We start from the raw sequence: 15992 nt of genomic DNA on the forward strand, positions 1-15992 counted from the left end.
TTTATATTTTGTGCAAAAAGTATTTATTTTATTTTTAAAGCATTTAAAAAGAATAAAAAAACTTACTATTATATAATTAAATTACGATTATTGTTTACATTATTTGACAAATATGTTAATTTATTTAATGGAATGAGAATTACCTAATATTAAATTTATGAGATAAATAATAATAATAAAAAAAATGAATGCATAATTTTTTTTCAAGTATTTAATTAAAATTATTATCAAACTAAAAATGTGCACAACCCATAAAATTTTGGGCGGGTTGGGAGCATAATTAGATACTCTCTGAGCCATTTGTTCACCGATTTAGCTTATCCCGGTAATTATGAGGGGCGTTACTCCGCCGCAGAAATTTTCCGTTCCGTCGCCGGACGATGACGCCGATATACTCCGACCCAACACCGCCATCCCCGGCGGCGTAACCGTGGGCGCTGCTATGCGAAAGAAGGCCACCGGGGTACGTTCATGGCTTCTGTTGGATTCAACTGGACAGACCCAAGTTGTGGAAGCCGGAAAACATGCAATTATGCGGCGAACTGGACTTCCAGCTCGTGATCTTCGCATATTGGACCCACTTCTCTCGTATCCATCTACTGTATTGGGTCGTGAACGGGCTATCGTCATCAATTTGGAGCATATCAAGGCTATTATTACCGCCCAGGAAGTCCTCTTGCTCAACGCTAGGGATCCCTCTGTTGCTCCTTTTGTTGAAGAGGTTCAACGGAGAATTTTGCGTCATCACCAAGCTACCAAGTCCCAGGTTATTTTCTTGATTTTATATTCTGAGAAATGATCAATTTCTGATGCTTTAGTATCATGTAGCCAACCCCAATAAAATGTATAGATAATAGATATCTGAATTTTATCCTAATGATTTCGTACCCAACAGAGGGAGTGGGTATAGAAGATTCATACAACCAATCCAACTTAAAATGATTTCTTTTCTCATTTTGATGCTTTGGGGGTGTTTTATCGATAATGTGTGTTACTCTTCTTAGTATTTAGTTGATGATATTGTAAAATGTCCAATCTTAGCTTTTATACTAGTAGTATGTACATTGCTAGGTGTTACTTCTGTAGGTTCTTGGATATTATCAAGTTTGAAATTCTCTATTCAGAATTACTGGTTTTCTATTTTCATGATTATTGCTACTGCTGTTAAAAAGTTGCATTATACTCCACTCTATGGGATGTATGTATGTATGTATACCTTTTTCTTAATGATGGTGGTGTTTCGGCCCACTTAAACACACTTTATCTAATCCACCGGAGTCTGCTACTGCTTACAAACATATGTGCCGGGTTAGACCTGAGTGGGATTCTTGGGATCTCTAGGTTGTTACACCTATGCTTCAACTGCTCTATCATCCCTGGGGATCCATGTTGAAAGCCATAGTGCTGATACCTAAAGCGGTAAACCAGATTCCTACTACAGGCCAAGCATCAAAATCCCTTTTTTGTTTTATTTTAGATTTATGAAAAAAAATAAGAAATTTGTATTTAGACCATCTAGCGGAAGCTTCAAGTTTAACCATTTTTGCCGTCTCATTTTGGTTTATAATAGACTTCTTTTTTGCATCTTCAGGTGTAATGCCTAAAATTTTAGATTTTATGACCTATCTCAATTTATAGTCGCTTGTGGTCTGTGGGACTATACTGGGTATGCTATTGTTGTATGACCTATCTCAATTTGGATAACTTCTTGTGCTCAAACTTAACTTTGTACTTATATCTGCTTTAATATGGGAGGAGGGGGGAGGACTAGGGGTTGTGATAATTGATCTGATAAAATTGTTGTCATTGTGAATAAGGAAGCTGGAGGGGGTGGCAATAATGCAGACTGGACAAATCTGTATGATCTGGAAGAGCCTCAGTCTGAAGAAGTTTCACCTCCAAACCTCTCTGCAAGCTTCCGATCAATAGATGAGAACAAGGCTGATGGGAAGCAGCTAGCGGGTGAGAATCGAGATGGGCCGAAGCTTCTCCCTTTTGAGTTTGTTGCTTTGGAGGCATGTCTGGAGGCTGCTTGCAGTTGCTTGGATAATGAGGTGAAGCATAATTCTATTGCTTTACTCAAATTTGCCAAACACTGTTACAGGGCTTAATTGCGCTGTTTGAGTTGGTTACTTTTCACTGTCATTGTTGCTCATTTTTCCGTCTTTCTGGTCTTTGTTTTTGTGGTTCTTTCCCAAGCAGGCAAGGACACTGGAGCAAGAAGCTCATCCTGCTTTAGATAAGCTGACATCAAAAATTAGTACTCTCAACTTGGAACGTGTTCGTCAAATCAAAAGTCGCTTGGTTGCTATTACAGGACGAGTTCAGAAGGTATACATTAGATAAAGTTTCTGTATTTCTCAGTACGCTAGCTGTCTTGGTTAACTGTTACTGAATAATTCACGAGAAACCTAGCAGCGGATCAAATACTTGAGATGCTAACTTTGTAGGTATATTTTATGCTTTTGACACTGAAACGGTCTATTCAGTCTTAATTCTTTTTCTACAATTCCACACGAATCTCAAGGCATGAAAATTTGGATGGTAAATGACAACATTAATGACATTCATTTATGGAATGCGATTCCATTGAAGTTTATCTATGTGTATATATCTTTAGAAAGGCTGATACTCAGAAAAATAACTTTTCCCTGTTAGAAGGTCAACATGTACTAATATAGTTTTCTAGCAAGTGTTTCACACGTACCATCTGTTAGAATGGTTTAGTTTTGAGGCACTGCTGTTATAGTCTGCAAATTGCTTGTAGATCTAAGCCTCAAAATTGATCTCTAGCATTACTCTTAAGAGAATACTTTGATAGACAAAGGGTTACAAAATGAACTACCGTGTTCCCTTTCTTTTTGAGTGATTGCTCTGAAATGTGCTATCTACAAATTTTTTGGTACTCAAATCGGCATTTCTTCATTGTTAGGTCAGAGATGAACTGGAGCATCTACTCGATGATGATGAAGATATGGCGGAGATGTATTTGACTGACAAGCTGATGGAACAACTTGAAAATTCTTCTGTTTCCTCTATAAGCGGGCAAGATGGCATCGATGAGGAAGTTATTCAGTCGAACATGGATGATAGGTATGTCATATATTTCTGATACTCTGATGTCTTATCCTTCCCTTTGTGTTTCAGTACCTCTATATATGTAAACTAGAAGGATCTCCCTTAGTCTGTCATCAACATGTCGTGCCTAAGCAGTTTAATTTCAAAACTTATCTTGGAAAATGGTTGCATTTGTAGATAACTTAATGCATTTGGGAGAAGCCAGGATGGCCAGTCATGACAATATATTATCCATTAGTGCTACTTTATCGACATCTTCTCTGCCCTTCAAAAAGTAAACAAGTTTAAATAACCTTGACAGATGATGAAAATTCTTTGGAGCAGCTGAATCTCAAATATTCACCACTATCTGGTTCTCCAGTCTGCAGTCTTTTTCCCTGCTTCATTTTACTTCTAGAGTTTTTGCGCAATTGTATGAATAACTAAACAAGCAAAATTTTTTGAGCACCAATAGAGTCAATACCTTGATTCTCATTACTATTTATAGTTGATCTGATGTGCCAGCAGAGTATAGTATGCACACATTTGTTTATCCTACTTCCATCTGCTGAGATGCTATTGGTCCTTTATTTTCTAAAGAATAAAAAGAGATACACTATCGGTTCTATACTGTGTTTGTCTCTCTTTGTTATGTTGTTTCATCATCTACATCTGACCACATTGAGCTTGTGAAGCAATGTGTCATGCCTCGCCCTGAATGAGTGGTCCCTGCAGATATTACTGCCTTATAACTCTTCTATGGACTTCTATCGAGCCGAATGGATCCCAGAGTCTGGGAAAATGGGACTAGTGTGGAGGATTTTCTTGACTGTCAAAACAATGCTATTATGATGAACTTTTCTTCAAATCTGGTCTTGTATACTGAGACAACTACTGATCAATGCTATTTAAAAATGCTTTTGCGCGATCCTGAGAGGTGTCGGTGATGTCGATCAGTGTTTCTATGTCATTCCTAAACTTCAAGCTATTTGATATGACAGGGTTCCTGTGGAAATATCAATGGACGCAAATGCAGGTTCCACCAGTTACGATGCAGACACTCCACATATTGACCACCAGCAGGAACGTTTGTATGGTGGCCCTAATGCTCTTAGCCGAGGTAGTCGTGGGACTCATACTAGCACGACTCGGAGTGCCATAAGCAAGCATCTGGACGTAGAGGAGCTTGAAATGCTCCTAGAAGCATACTTTGTTCAAATTGACGGTACATTGAATAAACTGAACACTGTAAGTGATCTTTCTAGATAATTGAATTACTCTCACAAGTATATAGATTGTTAGTGTAGCTTCAAGACATTTATACGACTCATTTGTGCATTCTATGAAAAGAATGCTTATACACAAAATAATTTGGACTGGACTTGTAAAAGTTATCTAATACTATTTCATATTTTGGGATGGGTAACTTGCTGTTTCTAGCTAACAATGATTAGTGGGTGCACAATTGATGCATTAAATACTCATCTAGATGCTTGACCCATTTTAAAAAGTTGCATGAATTGCCTTGCCAATATCATTGCATCAATTAAGGGGCTGATTTACTAAGGTAAAACTCCCGTAGACTATTTAATTTATCACACTAAGAGTTCGTAAAACTTCAACTATCATGTTATTGGACGTGTATTTGTACTATTATGTGCATATATGTAAATGCGACTACTTTCATTTTTTGAGGTTGAAAGGATATAGGATAAAATTCGACTACTTCCATCAAAAGCCTACAAGTTTTATTTGAACTGTTGATTTTATAGAAATTTTATTTAGCTGAGTTTCCACTTATTAATATTCCATTTTCTCTATAACCACACTAGGGAAAATCCGTCTATCAAAAAGTAGAGAATTTTGATAAATATATGGCTCTCTACCAATCTCAGCAATCACCTATGCCGATCGGAATCTCATGGTTGGATTGAAAATTCGCAAAATAAAAAAACAAAAAATAAAGCAAGAATCTTCCAAAATTTGTACAAAAGAGTTTTCCTTCCATTCGGAGACTCTCGGGTTACATTTCCCTTCAAATTTTCTAAATGAGTGTTGAAGGGACTACTCCCCAAGCCCCATTTCTATTTTGCTTAATGATTAGGACTAATGGATGTAGAGAGAAATCGAAGGTACAATTGCTGTTCCAATTTTATTTGCGTAACTTACGATTGCTCAACAGAATATAGGTCTGATCATCTAAAACGACTAGCTTTGTCACACAAAACTTAGGAGTAGGGCGGCTAACATAATTTTGGATCAACTGTGGAAATTTGATGGGCAATTTGAGAGAATACGGTTAAGTTTTGCAGAGAGATAGATCCATGCCCTGTTACATCCAACTTAAGTTACCAGCTTTTGTATTTTTGTGTGTAGTAGGATGGTGATCTAAGTACACTTTTGTGCATGTTCACTCTCACTGATATATAACCACATGCCTGTGGGCCTTAACCAAAAGTGGAAAATGGCAGAAAGATAAGGGGCCTAAAATGCCATTTATGGTTTCTCTTGGGATGAGGAGTGTTTTGTTGTACGTGTGGTGTGCCTTTTAGAGGAATTGAATTTTAAGGCTTTATATTGATGGTAGTTGGTAGGACAACAATGATTTTCCCCATACCTTCTTGATTCCTATCAAACCATAAATTAATTGACTTGAAGAACCAAAAAACCTAATCATCTCCTTTTCTTTTACTTTTAATAACTGTGGTGTCCGGGGCCAGCTTGCACGCACCTCGACTAATTCCGTGGGATACCTTCCTCTTCTCCTTTTTGTATCCATGTTTGTTATCTTTACTGCTATTCATTATCTTTTGGTATTTTATTTTCCTTCCCTTCTTTATTTGTGTAATTGTAATGACCATTTAGTGTACAATTGGTGAAATCGAACATTAATCTTATTTATACCAAATAATAGTGATTTCATCCATGGAGCAGAATGTGGATTCACTGTTTTCTTACTTTTTAAATCCACTATTACCGGATAATGGGAGTATGAAAAGTTGGAAAAGAAACTGAAAAACAGTTGTTAGACTGAGAATATTCTTATGTCCCAACTTCTTTAAAGAGGATAAGATACTCTGTTATCACAGAGTTATTTATGAACTTGAATTTTAGAACAAATGGTTCGAGACTCTTATTTTGATTTCTTGAGCTGGGAGAACTATGAATTGGGTTCTGATACAAGGCAGCCCGGTGTATGAAGCATACCACATTTTCCTTAGTGTTAGGTAGTGGTGGAGTAGAAATTTGTACAATTCCGAGGTCCTTTTTGTCTCTGTTCTCCACCAACTTTATAGGTCCGATCATCTAAAAAGACTAGCTTTATCACACAAAACTTAGGAGTAGGGAGGTTAATGTAATTTTGGGTCCTGTCCATTGAGGGGCATTTGAAATTAGAGGGAGCCTCATGTCAAACTAGGATGCTCATGGCAATAGTTGATTTGCATGCCACCAGAGTGGCCATTTTTCAGAGAGAGAAAAAGTGAAAGAGGTTGGAGGATAGAATGAGAGGAGAAAAACGAAAGCTTTGAAGTTGAAGAAATCTCCTACAAACCATCTAGACATCTATGCAAATGTATCGATACAAAGCTTTATCTGCATTATCCAAAAATAATTTTCTGATCATATAAATAAATTAATGATGTCCACCAGACATCTCATATTCAACTTGGGTTATTTGTAATTAGCTCCAAAATTAAGTAGTTGAGGGTATGGTATTAGAGCAAATGAAGGTAGTGGTTCCCAAACTCAATGATGTAGTGAGGAATGGAGAGGGAAGGATAATAGAAACAGAACAATGGGGTCACCCTAGCTTTAGAAGGATGAGACTCCACTGCAAATCTACTATTCATTTATAGAGAAGGATGTTCAAGGAGATGTGCTATAATTCTTCAAAGAGGATTAAAGAAAAAGGAACAGATACAGGCAGTGATTGTGAAGCCCTGATAAAAACAGGGAGCAGATCTTTAGATAGATGAATTTTTGAAGTCTGTCCAATCCAACTTTTTGATTAAGTGAAGTTCTGTTCTTAATAATATTTTTGTCCTCCGCTGACCAACAGTTAATTTTGAAATTATGTCCCCATAGTTGTGCACCTCTTGAAATTTGCTTCTGGAAGAGTTTGGACAGTATGTGTATGATTTTTTGTTGGTACATTAAAATATATGTATCAGTTGTATGGCTAACTCTCTTATTGCAAGAGAGTATATAATGGTTAAATATAGAGCCAGAAGTATGTTCTCGAATGGAATCTTTAATGAAGAGTAGCTTGCAGAGAAACTAAGAACCTGACAACCAACCAATCTTCAGTATTTAGACAATTATCTTAGCATTCAAATGGCATTTGATTCTGATACATTTACCAGAAGAAGAAATCACATCAGTAAGATTATGCATTCTAATTTCTTTGTGTGAGCAACAATGCTAAGTTTTCACATGGAACACAAAGTAAAAGGTGAATCTCCATCAATTAACATTTAACAAGACTATAAACTAAAAGCTGCATCATGGCCTAGTTATAATTAAGTTTATCAAGAAAGAACTTTGTTGTATTTAGAGGAAGAAGACAACCTCAGATATGCTGATCCTGAAAGATTTAGGTTTAGGACTGTAGCATCCAGTACACCATTTCAGAATAATTTTGCATCATCATTTCACATGTGCATTATTAATGATACAAGTACAACCTAGGTGATGCACTGCATTCTTCTATTTGTCATCTCTATTTCATATCCTAGTTTGACTTTCTCTAGCTAATCCCTTTCTCAGTTAATTTTATCTGACTTTTCAAAGCTCGGATTCTAGATGAAAACTACCGTTGGATAAAAATACTGCATGTGGGTTGTAATTGCAAATAATGACATTGATTTTGGAATAGCATTATCAGAGATAAAGTTCGATCACACAAGTCAAATTTGGACATGTACTGTTGTTCGATTACTTACTAACTATATAAATGTCTTTGTTTTCACCTAAACCAGATTCAATGTTAACTACTTTGTACACATGGTGCTGGACTTTAGTTTGCTCCACTGTTGTGATCTCTCTCTTTTGAATCTGTTTTAATTTTCTTCAGCTACGTGAGTATGTGGATGACACAGAAGACTACATCAACATCATGCTGGATGACAAGCAGAACCATCTGTTGCAAATGGGAGTCATGTTAACAACGGCAACTCTTGTGGTTAGCGCCTTTGTTGTTGTGGCTGGAATTTTCGGTATGAACATTAAAATTGACCTGTTCGACGAAACAAAATCTGGGATGCCGGAATTCCTATGGACAATCGGTGGTGGTGCCACTGGCAGTCTTTTCTTATATGTAGTTGCAATTGCCTGGGGTAAGCACAAACAATTGCTCGAGTGAACAGAGAGAATTGTGAACATATTGACCTGTAATTCAATTTGACAGATGAAAAAACAAGATAAAGTGAATTTTACCATACCCCATAGTGTGCTATATAACAAGTATATCTGATTCTCCGAAATAATTATTGAATTTGAAAATGTATATTTTAGCTCAAGCATGTTTGATGAATGGTTTCAAGTGATGAAATTTACTTTAGCTGTTATACTGATACAGTTTGACAAGATTTTGTAAGTTTGTGACAGCCTGAAAAGGTAAAAAGATGAGCACCATATCTGAGGCCAAGCCCCTTTCTATTGAATGGTGGCCACCTTTTCTGTTCACAAGGCAACTGAAACTTGAGTTGATAAAGTTCACAATGATCATCATCATATTGAATGGTGATGAAAAACTGGTAAGAAGTTGTGGGCACATTGTGGGGTGAAACTCAATGCTGCATGTTTACATGAAAGGTTGCAGTGTTGGCAGTGAGAGTTTAAATGCCAAGTCCACTATAGTTTAGAAACCTGAAACGATCTGATAGTAATAATCAGATCTGATCTTTCTTTTCTGGTGGTCCTCTTTTAACTTATGTCATGACCTCGTAACTGCCTTCCAATTTATGATCCTTCTGCCAGCTGTTTCTAAGAAAATGAAATATATTCTACATCAACATATTTCTTTGTACTACACTCTTCCAGTTCCTCCTCTATCATGTCTGTATACATTTTCTGTCTCAATAATACATGCAAAATGAAAAATAAAAATTATCTTGAACCATTTATTTCTTCTCTGTAAATTTTCTACCCTCCCCATGGAATTTCACTGGATATATTGTTGTTGTTGTTGTATGTAAGTGCATGAGCTCATAGACGTTCACAAGATATGTTATGACGTCCACTAATTTTTCGAGCGTGAGCTCATTGCTCCTGTCTGACCGGCAACTTGTTGTTTTGCTTGCCCACAGATTTCAGCTAGAGGGTGGTTTTGCCTTTTTCAAAGTTTTTAATGTGTGTATTTTTGGTGTTGAATCCTCTAGACTTGTTTGTATTGAATCCTCTAGACTTTTTTGGTGAAGATCTTACTTTCTCTACGGATCGCTGGTCCCAAATCTGAATAAAGGAGGAGGACAGCGGTAGGCATGTTAACGTATAGTGAATTATTTGTGAATTTTACAGGAAGAAAAAAGGAAATGAAAGTTCCATTTTGGATGAAACTGTATGGGCAACTTGTGAAAAAACAGTAACGTTTTTGCAGAGAGATAGATCCATGCCCTGTTACATCCAAGTTAAGTTGCCAGCTTTTGTATTTTTGTGGTACGGGTTGTGATGTAAGTACAGTTTTGTGCATGTTCATTCTCACTGATATATATAATAACCACATACATGCCTGTGGGCCTTGTAACTAAAAGTGAAAAATGGCAGAAAAATAATGGGACCTAAATTGCCAATTTTACATGGAAGGTGAAGAGTATTGTGTTGTCATGAGAATAGGGAACAGTACAAGGTGAAAATTAAATTCAGGACCATTTATCAAAGTTAAATGTTAGGAACTTGTGTGTGCCTTCTTAGAGGAATTGAATTCTAAGGCTTTATTTTGATGGTAGTTGGTAGGACAACAATGTTTTACCCCATACTTTCTTGATTCCTATCTACCACAAATCTTCTTAAAGAATTATCTTCCTTTTGTATCCATGTTTGTTTTGTCTTTTTAACTCATTATTCATTATCCTTGTTTCCTTTGAGGAGCTGTAATGATCATTTAGTAAAACAATTGGTGAAATAGAAATACGAAATGGAGCATAATGTGGATTCACTATTTTCTTACTGTTTAAATCTATTATTTGTTGATGATAATGGGAGTACGAAAAAACAACTGTTGGACTAAGAATATTCTTATGTCCCAACTTCTTAAAAGAGGATAAGATACTCCGTATCAAATAATTATTTATGAACAAATGGTTCATAACTCTTATTTTAATTTCTTGAGTCGAGAGAACTACGAATTCGGGTTCTTAATACAAGGCAGCTCGATGCATGAAGTCAAGGAAGGATCTCACCTCTAAGGATGCGATGTAGACAACTTACCGTGATGTAGATTTTACTGCTCGGATTCATGACCTATAGATTATGCGCTCATTTGAAGTGGTGAAGGCATATGCTACTGTATAAAAGCAAAAAGTATGTAGAAGTTATGAAGATGTATTAGAATCTAAATAATAAATAACTAAGACTATGGTGGATTGGTGGCTGATGATATTAACGGCTAGCGATGATGGTCATAGGTTTTGTTGTGAGTAGTAACTAGTGGTTATGGTGGATGACAGTAGTTGGTGGAGGCAATTAATAGTTATGGTGATTTATGATATATAATGGTGATTGATAGTGATAACTGTATGTGGTAATTGGTGGTTATTGTAGTAATAGAGGTTGGTGATTGATGATATATAATGGTGACTGATAGTGATGATTGTATGTAGTAATTTGTGGTTATTGTAGTAATAGAGGTTGGTGATAATGATTATAAATGGTAACTAGTGATGATGATGACTGCTTGACAATAGTGGTGATTATGACTAAGGATGACAATCGATTATAGGCAATGGCGATAGTGATAGTGGTGAGCTCTACGTTTCAATTAGTGTTTAATCGATTACTTATTGTTGTTTATTTTGGGATCTCGATTATATTTAATTCAATGTTCCATTGATTGGATATTATGAAGTTATCTTTTTTTTTTAAAATTTCATGTACTTGAAAGATGACTTTAGTTTGAGATAGAATTTAAGTGGGAAAAGTCCAAAAAATAAAGAAATGACATTAAGTCCAACAACAACTTTCAAGCAGACAAAATTCAGAGAGTAAACATACTATAAGTCCATAAATAATTTTTATATAAATTTTTCGAATATTGAAGATGCTTCCAAATTAGATAAAGAGTACACTATATATTAAATTAAAACATGGCATGTAGCACTTGGGTCAGGCAAATCTCAGGCAGGATCTCTGCACTTGTAAAAAGGATCATGAACTTGCATATAAGAAATATTCCAAATATTAATTTTGGCTTCTCTCAATACATTTTTCTCTTACTACCCATCACCCTATGTTCAATTGTTATCTCGCATATTGCAAAACTCATTCTTTACGTTAAGACATAAGATATTGATAATATAAAGTATATGAGATCTTTATAAGGTTATTTTTTTCGACGATAGGTGATTTTATGCTAACTTTTTATTCATCTCAGCCTAATGTTGACATAATAAATCTTTGATTGACTATGATCAGAATGTACTCTTGTCTGGACACCAAGAGACAAATAAGGTCTTGTCTACATTATATTGCCAAGCATTTTCCAAGATTTGGTCAGCTTCTACTGGACACAAAGCTTTTCAATATGAATTTGCAACAAATCTTACCTAATCACAATTCACATATTATTATTTTTTAATTAAAAAAGAGTTATTATGGTTATACCTTCTAGCTACTTAATAGTCTTGTTTTATTCCATTGTACGTCTAGTAAATCAATAGAAAACTAAATTGAGGATATTGTTAGAATAATATTTTATTGGCTTGATTGACTATGATTATTTGTTTCTTCGACTAGAAGTAGAAGACTGCTGACCGAATTTTTCATTTCCTCTCTAGAAATCTTGATTTAATTGAGAACTGATGACATGTCTAATTAATAGTAATACATCATAAATGGCCGGTCAAAAGAGCAATAAGATTTCACAATGAATATTTTTTTGGTAGGAAGTTCTTTACTCTCTAAACTATTCATTCATTCATTTCGAATTTGGATTAATTGTGTCTGAAAATCGTATATTGAAAAGTAAAAAAAAAAAAAAGAAACTGTTGAACAAGATCTTAAGAAAAGCTAAACTGTAGCTACTATTCATTGACAACAAGATAATTAGAGAGGAAATTAATTCCCATTTTTTTCTCTTAAAGCTGTTTCCCAATGCATTGACAGCTAAAAGAAAAAAGAAAGAAAAAAAAAAACAGAAAAAGAAAAGGAACAAGAATCCCTTTAGAGATTCAATTCCTTTTGCTTTGACAAATTTAACTCCTTCCCACTTTCTAAACATTCACTTGGCTGCAATTTAACATCAGCATATTTTTTTAACTGATAGCAATTATCCCCACCTCTTCTCTTCAAACCATCTATTCAGGAAAAAAAAGAAAAAATATATTAGTTAAATCATCAAAATAATTTATTCGTGGTAAAATAAAAGAGCGGCTCGATGCACAAAACATCCTATTTTAGTAGGATTGTGATGAGTTTACTGTTGCTCCAAGGCTACCATTTATTCGAAAAATATGAGAGCGAAAAAAAAGGGAAAACAGAACTTACTGATTTTCTTGCAATTTGTTTCCAGGTAGTAACGATGACTGGAAATAACCATAGTGTTCTTGGTATGTAGATCTCCCCTGCATTAAAATAATTATTAGTATTATTTTTTTTTCAAAAAATAAATGTTAAAACATGCACAAATTGTTTTAAGTACCTGAAAGTGTGTTGCAGAATAACCTTGTGAAAAATCCAATACATTATTTTCCACTGACTTTGTGTTGTTGTTGATATTACTGAAATTGTTCTGTAACAAACAATAGGTAAAAAATGTCACATTCTTTAATTAATGTAAGACATAAATGTATTTTTAGCAAAAAAAACTTACATTGGAGAAATCAAAGATAGGTGAGCTAGCTGTATCATCAAGTACAGAAAGTTGTTTTTGTTTTTGTTTTTGTTTTTTATCCTTAGCTTTCTGCCTCTTTGGATTACTAATTGGTGCATAATAATGGCCACCATTAATAATAGTATTATGTCTATATTCTTCTTCTTGATGAAAATTTGGAGGTCCTGAAGATGCATCAGATACCATTGACAAATCTTCTTCTTCTTCTTCTTCCTCTGTTTCTTCTTGTTTTTGCTTTAAACTCTTTTCACCTTTACAAGAATTTAAATAAGAATTTTCTAAGTATAAAGTCCAACCAGACTCACAACCACTACTACATTCTGAATTACCTGCCATCATACCATAATCCATTTTGATTTTTTTGTATGTCTAAAAAAAAAAATTCAAGAAAACCAAATGGGAAGTTTTTTTTTGGGTGTTTGGGAATGATGAGCAAAAGCACTAGACAAGTACTGTTAGTAGTGAGTAGTGACACCCTTTGTTGTTGCTAAATAGTCCAAGAAATATGTGACACATCCCTCTTAACTCTATCTATTTAGTCCTTTTTAACAAAAGTGTGGGGTTTTTAAGAGGAAAAGGCCAAAAATGAGAGAGGAGATTGGAAAAGACCAAAAGAGAATCAAGGCTGAAATCCTAGACCTGTTTTGTACCCAAGCACTCTATTCTCCCATATATATGAATCAATCAAAAAATGACAGTTAGGCATTGACAAAGAGGTGTACACTAACACTACGCGGATTCAGAATTCAAACTTTTAAGATTCTTATCACTAAATTTAATGCACTTTTTAAATTATAGTGTATAATTTTTTGTTTTATATTGCGACTCAAGCTCATGACATGTATCATTCATTTTGGACCCACACCATTTTTAAAAGCGTATCAACCTAAAAATTTGTCAGTCTTGCTTCGACTTGTATGTATCGACCCGTCTTAAGTCATCGTCAACAATATTATATTCCGTGTCAAAAATGATGGGTTCAACTTATCCACCCGTTTTATTAAGGGGGGGTTAAGTAATATGGGTGTATTTGTAAGAGAAGAAATTGATGGAATGGATGGGAACGGAGCCACAACGTTATCACATGGTGGACAGCGAGGCACTGAATACGTTTTAAAACAGAAGAAAAGGTACACTTTTCAATCTTCCTCAGTATTTGGACAACTCTAGCCTCTATCCTTTTATTAATTTCTTCTTCCCACTACCAATTTAATTTTGGCTGCTATTATTGAAAACTAATAATTATGTATATATATATATATATATATATATATTCTAGTAAATTTGTACAATTACGGGATCATTATAGGCAGAGGCGTATTCAGGATTTATAAATAATTGGTGCACTATTACAAAAAGGTGGATCTAAGACATAAATTTGACCGGTTAGATTCTTTTACTGAAAACCATTAAAAATTTAAAATCATAGGTCCAAAATTAACTTTTATTTATCCTAACCAGTTACAAAATCTTAGAAAGAAAACTAAAACAAAATAGATAAAAAATTCAAATTTCTAACCTCACCTAGAGAGGTGCACCCAATCATCATCGTACTACCTTATATGATACTTTGAGTCTGGGTTCACGCATCTATATTTAAATATTTTTAAAATATATAACACTACTATATATGATTTCGGGAGGGGACCATGGGTTCACGTGAACCCGGTGACCCCCTCCTATATACGCCCCTGAATTTATAGGTTGTGACAATATCAATTACGGAGTCATTATAGGTTGTGACGGAATCAATAACTTTTAATAAGGAGGTTCAAAAATTTCAATTTACAAATAATGACATGTATCGTGTAATCTCTTAAAAAGAAGGGAAGTTAATTGTACCCTCTTCGTTGGTTGCATGTGGCTTCTCCGTTGATCTTATGAGTATTACACCTAAAGCAGCGTATATGAGTGTATTAAATATTTTAAATTTATGATGAAGATTTTTATATATAGAGAGAGACAAACTTAAAATGCGTAATATACACTCACATAATGCGAGGATTCAATATGAAGAAGCATACCTTGTTTTGTTAAATAGAAATGTCAATTGTTAGAAAATTATGTCTTCAACCAGTTATGATTGATGATAGAATTAGCAACTATGAGCTCAGTTGAGAAAGGGTACATGCATACTATTAGTTTTTGTGTGGATTATATTAAGAATAGCATCTACTCGAAAAAAGTGGTATTTCAAACAACTTACCATAAATCGAGATATTTTTTGAGGCATTAGGCCATATTAGCGTCAGATATATATATACTGGAATTTGGATCCAATGGAGAACTGTGGGATTTTGATTAACTAATGTTAGATTAGAGAGTACTAATTAATTAGCAGTCAGTTTAGTCAACGAATCGAGTCAAAATTAAGGTACAACATTTGACTAATTTTTTCTAAAAATGTATCGTGCTCTAACTCTTTTTGCCAGTAAAAGTACAGTAATAAAATTTGTAATAGTACTTAAGTTTTAAAAAGCAAGTGGGACTTGAATTCAAGTGTGTATATATTTAGTATTAAAATAATATTATGTTAAAAAGTTCAAATGGCCATATGCTCAGACAAGAATCTGACGTGGAATGCTTCAGACATCAGATTATGTCTGTTAACTTCGTTTTTATCTCCAAGAAAACTCTATGTTTGCACTTTAGTACTATATAATATAGTAATATATTTAAACTATAATTTAATCTAAACTCTTACCCCAAGGCAAGAACGAGGGTTTACTGAAAATGACTTAGTGATCAATAAAAAATTATACATATTCACTATTTATACTAAGATATATTAATATATTGAGATAAGAATGTATTAGTTATTGTGAATTAGTATGATATAAATATCAAATGTGAGTAAATTTTCGATAAAGATCATTTAGACATTTAT

At 34.5% G+C, this 15992-nt stretch overlaps 2 protein-coding genes across 2 annotated transcripts; one reads left to right on the plus strand and one right to left on the minus strand.

Moving 5' to 3' along the window:
- The first annotated feature begins 256 nt into the window (after nt 1-256).
- Nucleotides 257-8584, plus strand: LOC125815210 (magnesium transporter MRS2-3). The gene is made up of 6 exons (XM_049494624.1): nt 257-766; nt 1818-2054; nt 2203-2331; nt 2933-3093; nt 4059-4305; nt 8132-8584. The coding sequence occupies exons 1-6, from the start codon at nt 332-334 to the stop codon at nt 8417-8419; spliced, it is 1497 nt and encodes a 498-aa protein (XP_049350581.1). The 5' UTR covers nt 257-331; the 3' UTR covers nt 8420-8584.
- A 3693-nt stretch (nt 8585-12277) lies between these two features.
- On the minus strand, nt 12278-13690 carry LOC125815211 (protein SOB FIVE-LIKE 5). Its single transcript, XM_049494625.1, has 4 exons — nt 13085-13690; nt 12914-13003; nt 12760-12836; nt 12278-12569 (listed from the first exon to the last, which is right to left on the minus strand). Exons 1-4 carry the CDS (start codon nt 13454-13456, stop codon nt 12542-12544), a joined length of 567 nt encoding a protein of 188 aa, XP_049350582.1. The 5' UTR covers nt 13457-13690; the 3' UTR covers nt 12278-12541.
- Between the last annotated feature and the right edge of the window lie 2302 nt (nt 13691-15992).

This window comes from Solanum verrucosum, unplaced genomic scaffold (assembly GCF_900185275.1).
Source record: "Solanum verrucosum unplaced genomic scaffold, falcon-dt-bn FXZP01000261.1, whole genome shotgun sequence".
Lineage (NCBI taxonomy): Eukaryota > Viridiplantae > Streptophyta > Magnoliopsida > Solanales > Solanaceae > Solanum > Solanum verrucosum.

Bases quoted from the DNA above. Each gene is read 5' to 3' on its own strand.
- LOC125815210 (XM_049494624.1), top strand. From the start codon at position 332: ATGAGGGGCGTTACTCCGCCGCAGAAATTTTCCGTTCCGTCGCCGGAC. The intron at 2,055-2,202 runs GTGAAGCATAAT...TTTCCCAAGCAG, and splicing joins GCAGTTGCTTGGATAATGAG to GCAAGGACACTGGAGCAAGA. The intron at 3,094-4,058 runs GTATGTCATATA...TTGATATGACAG, and splicing joins CAGTCGAACATGGATGATAG to GGTTCCTGTGGAAATATCAA.
- LOC125815211 (XM_049494625.1), bottom strand. From the start codon at position 13,456: ATGGATTATGGTATGATGGCAGGTAATTCAGAATGTAGTAGTGGTTGT. The intron at 13,004-13,084 runs GTAAGTTTTTTT...TGTTTGTTACAG, and splicing joins CTATCTTTGATTTCTCCAAT to AACAATTTCAGTAATATCAA. The intron at 12,570-12,759 runs GTAAGTTCTGTT...TTTCCTGAATAG, and splicing joins AACAAATTGCAAGAAAATCA to ATGGTTTGAAGAGAAGAGGT.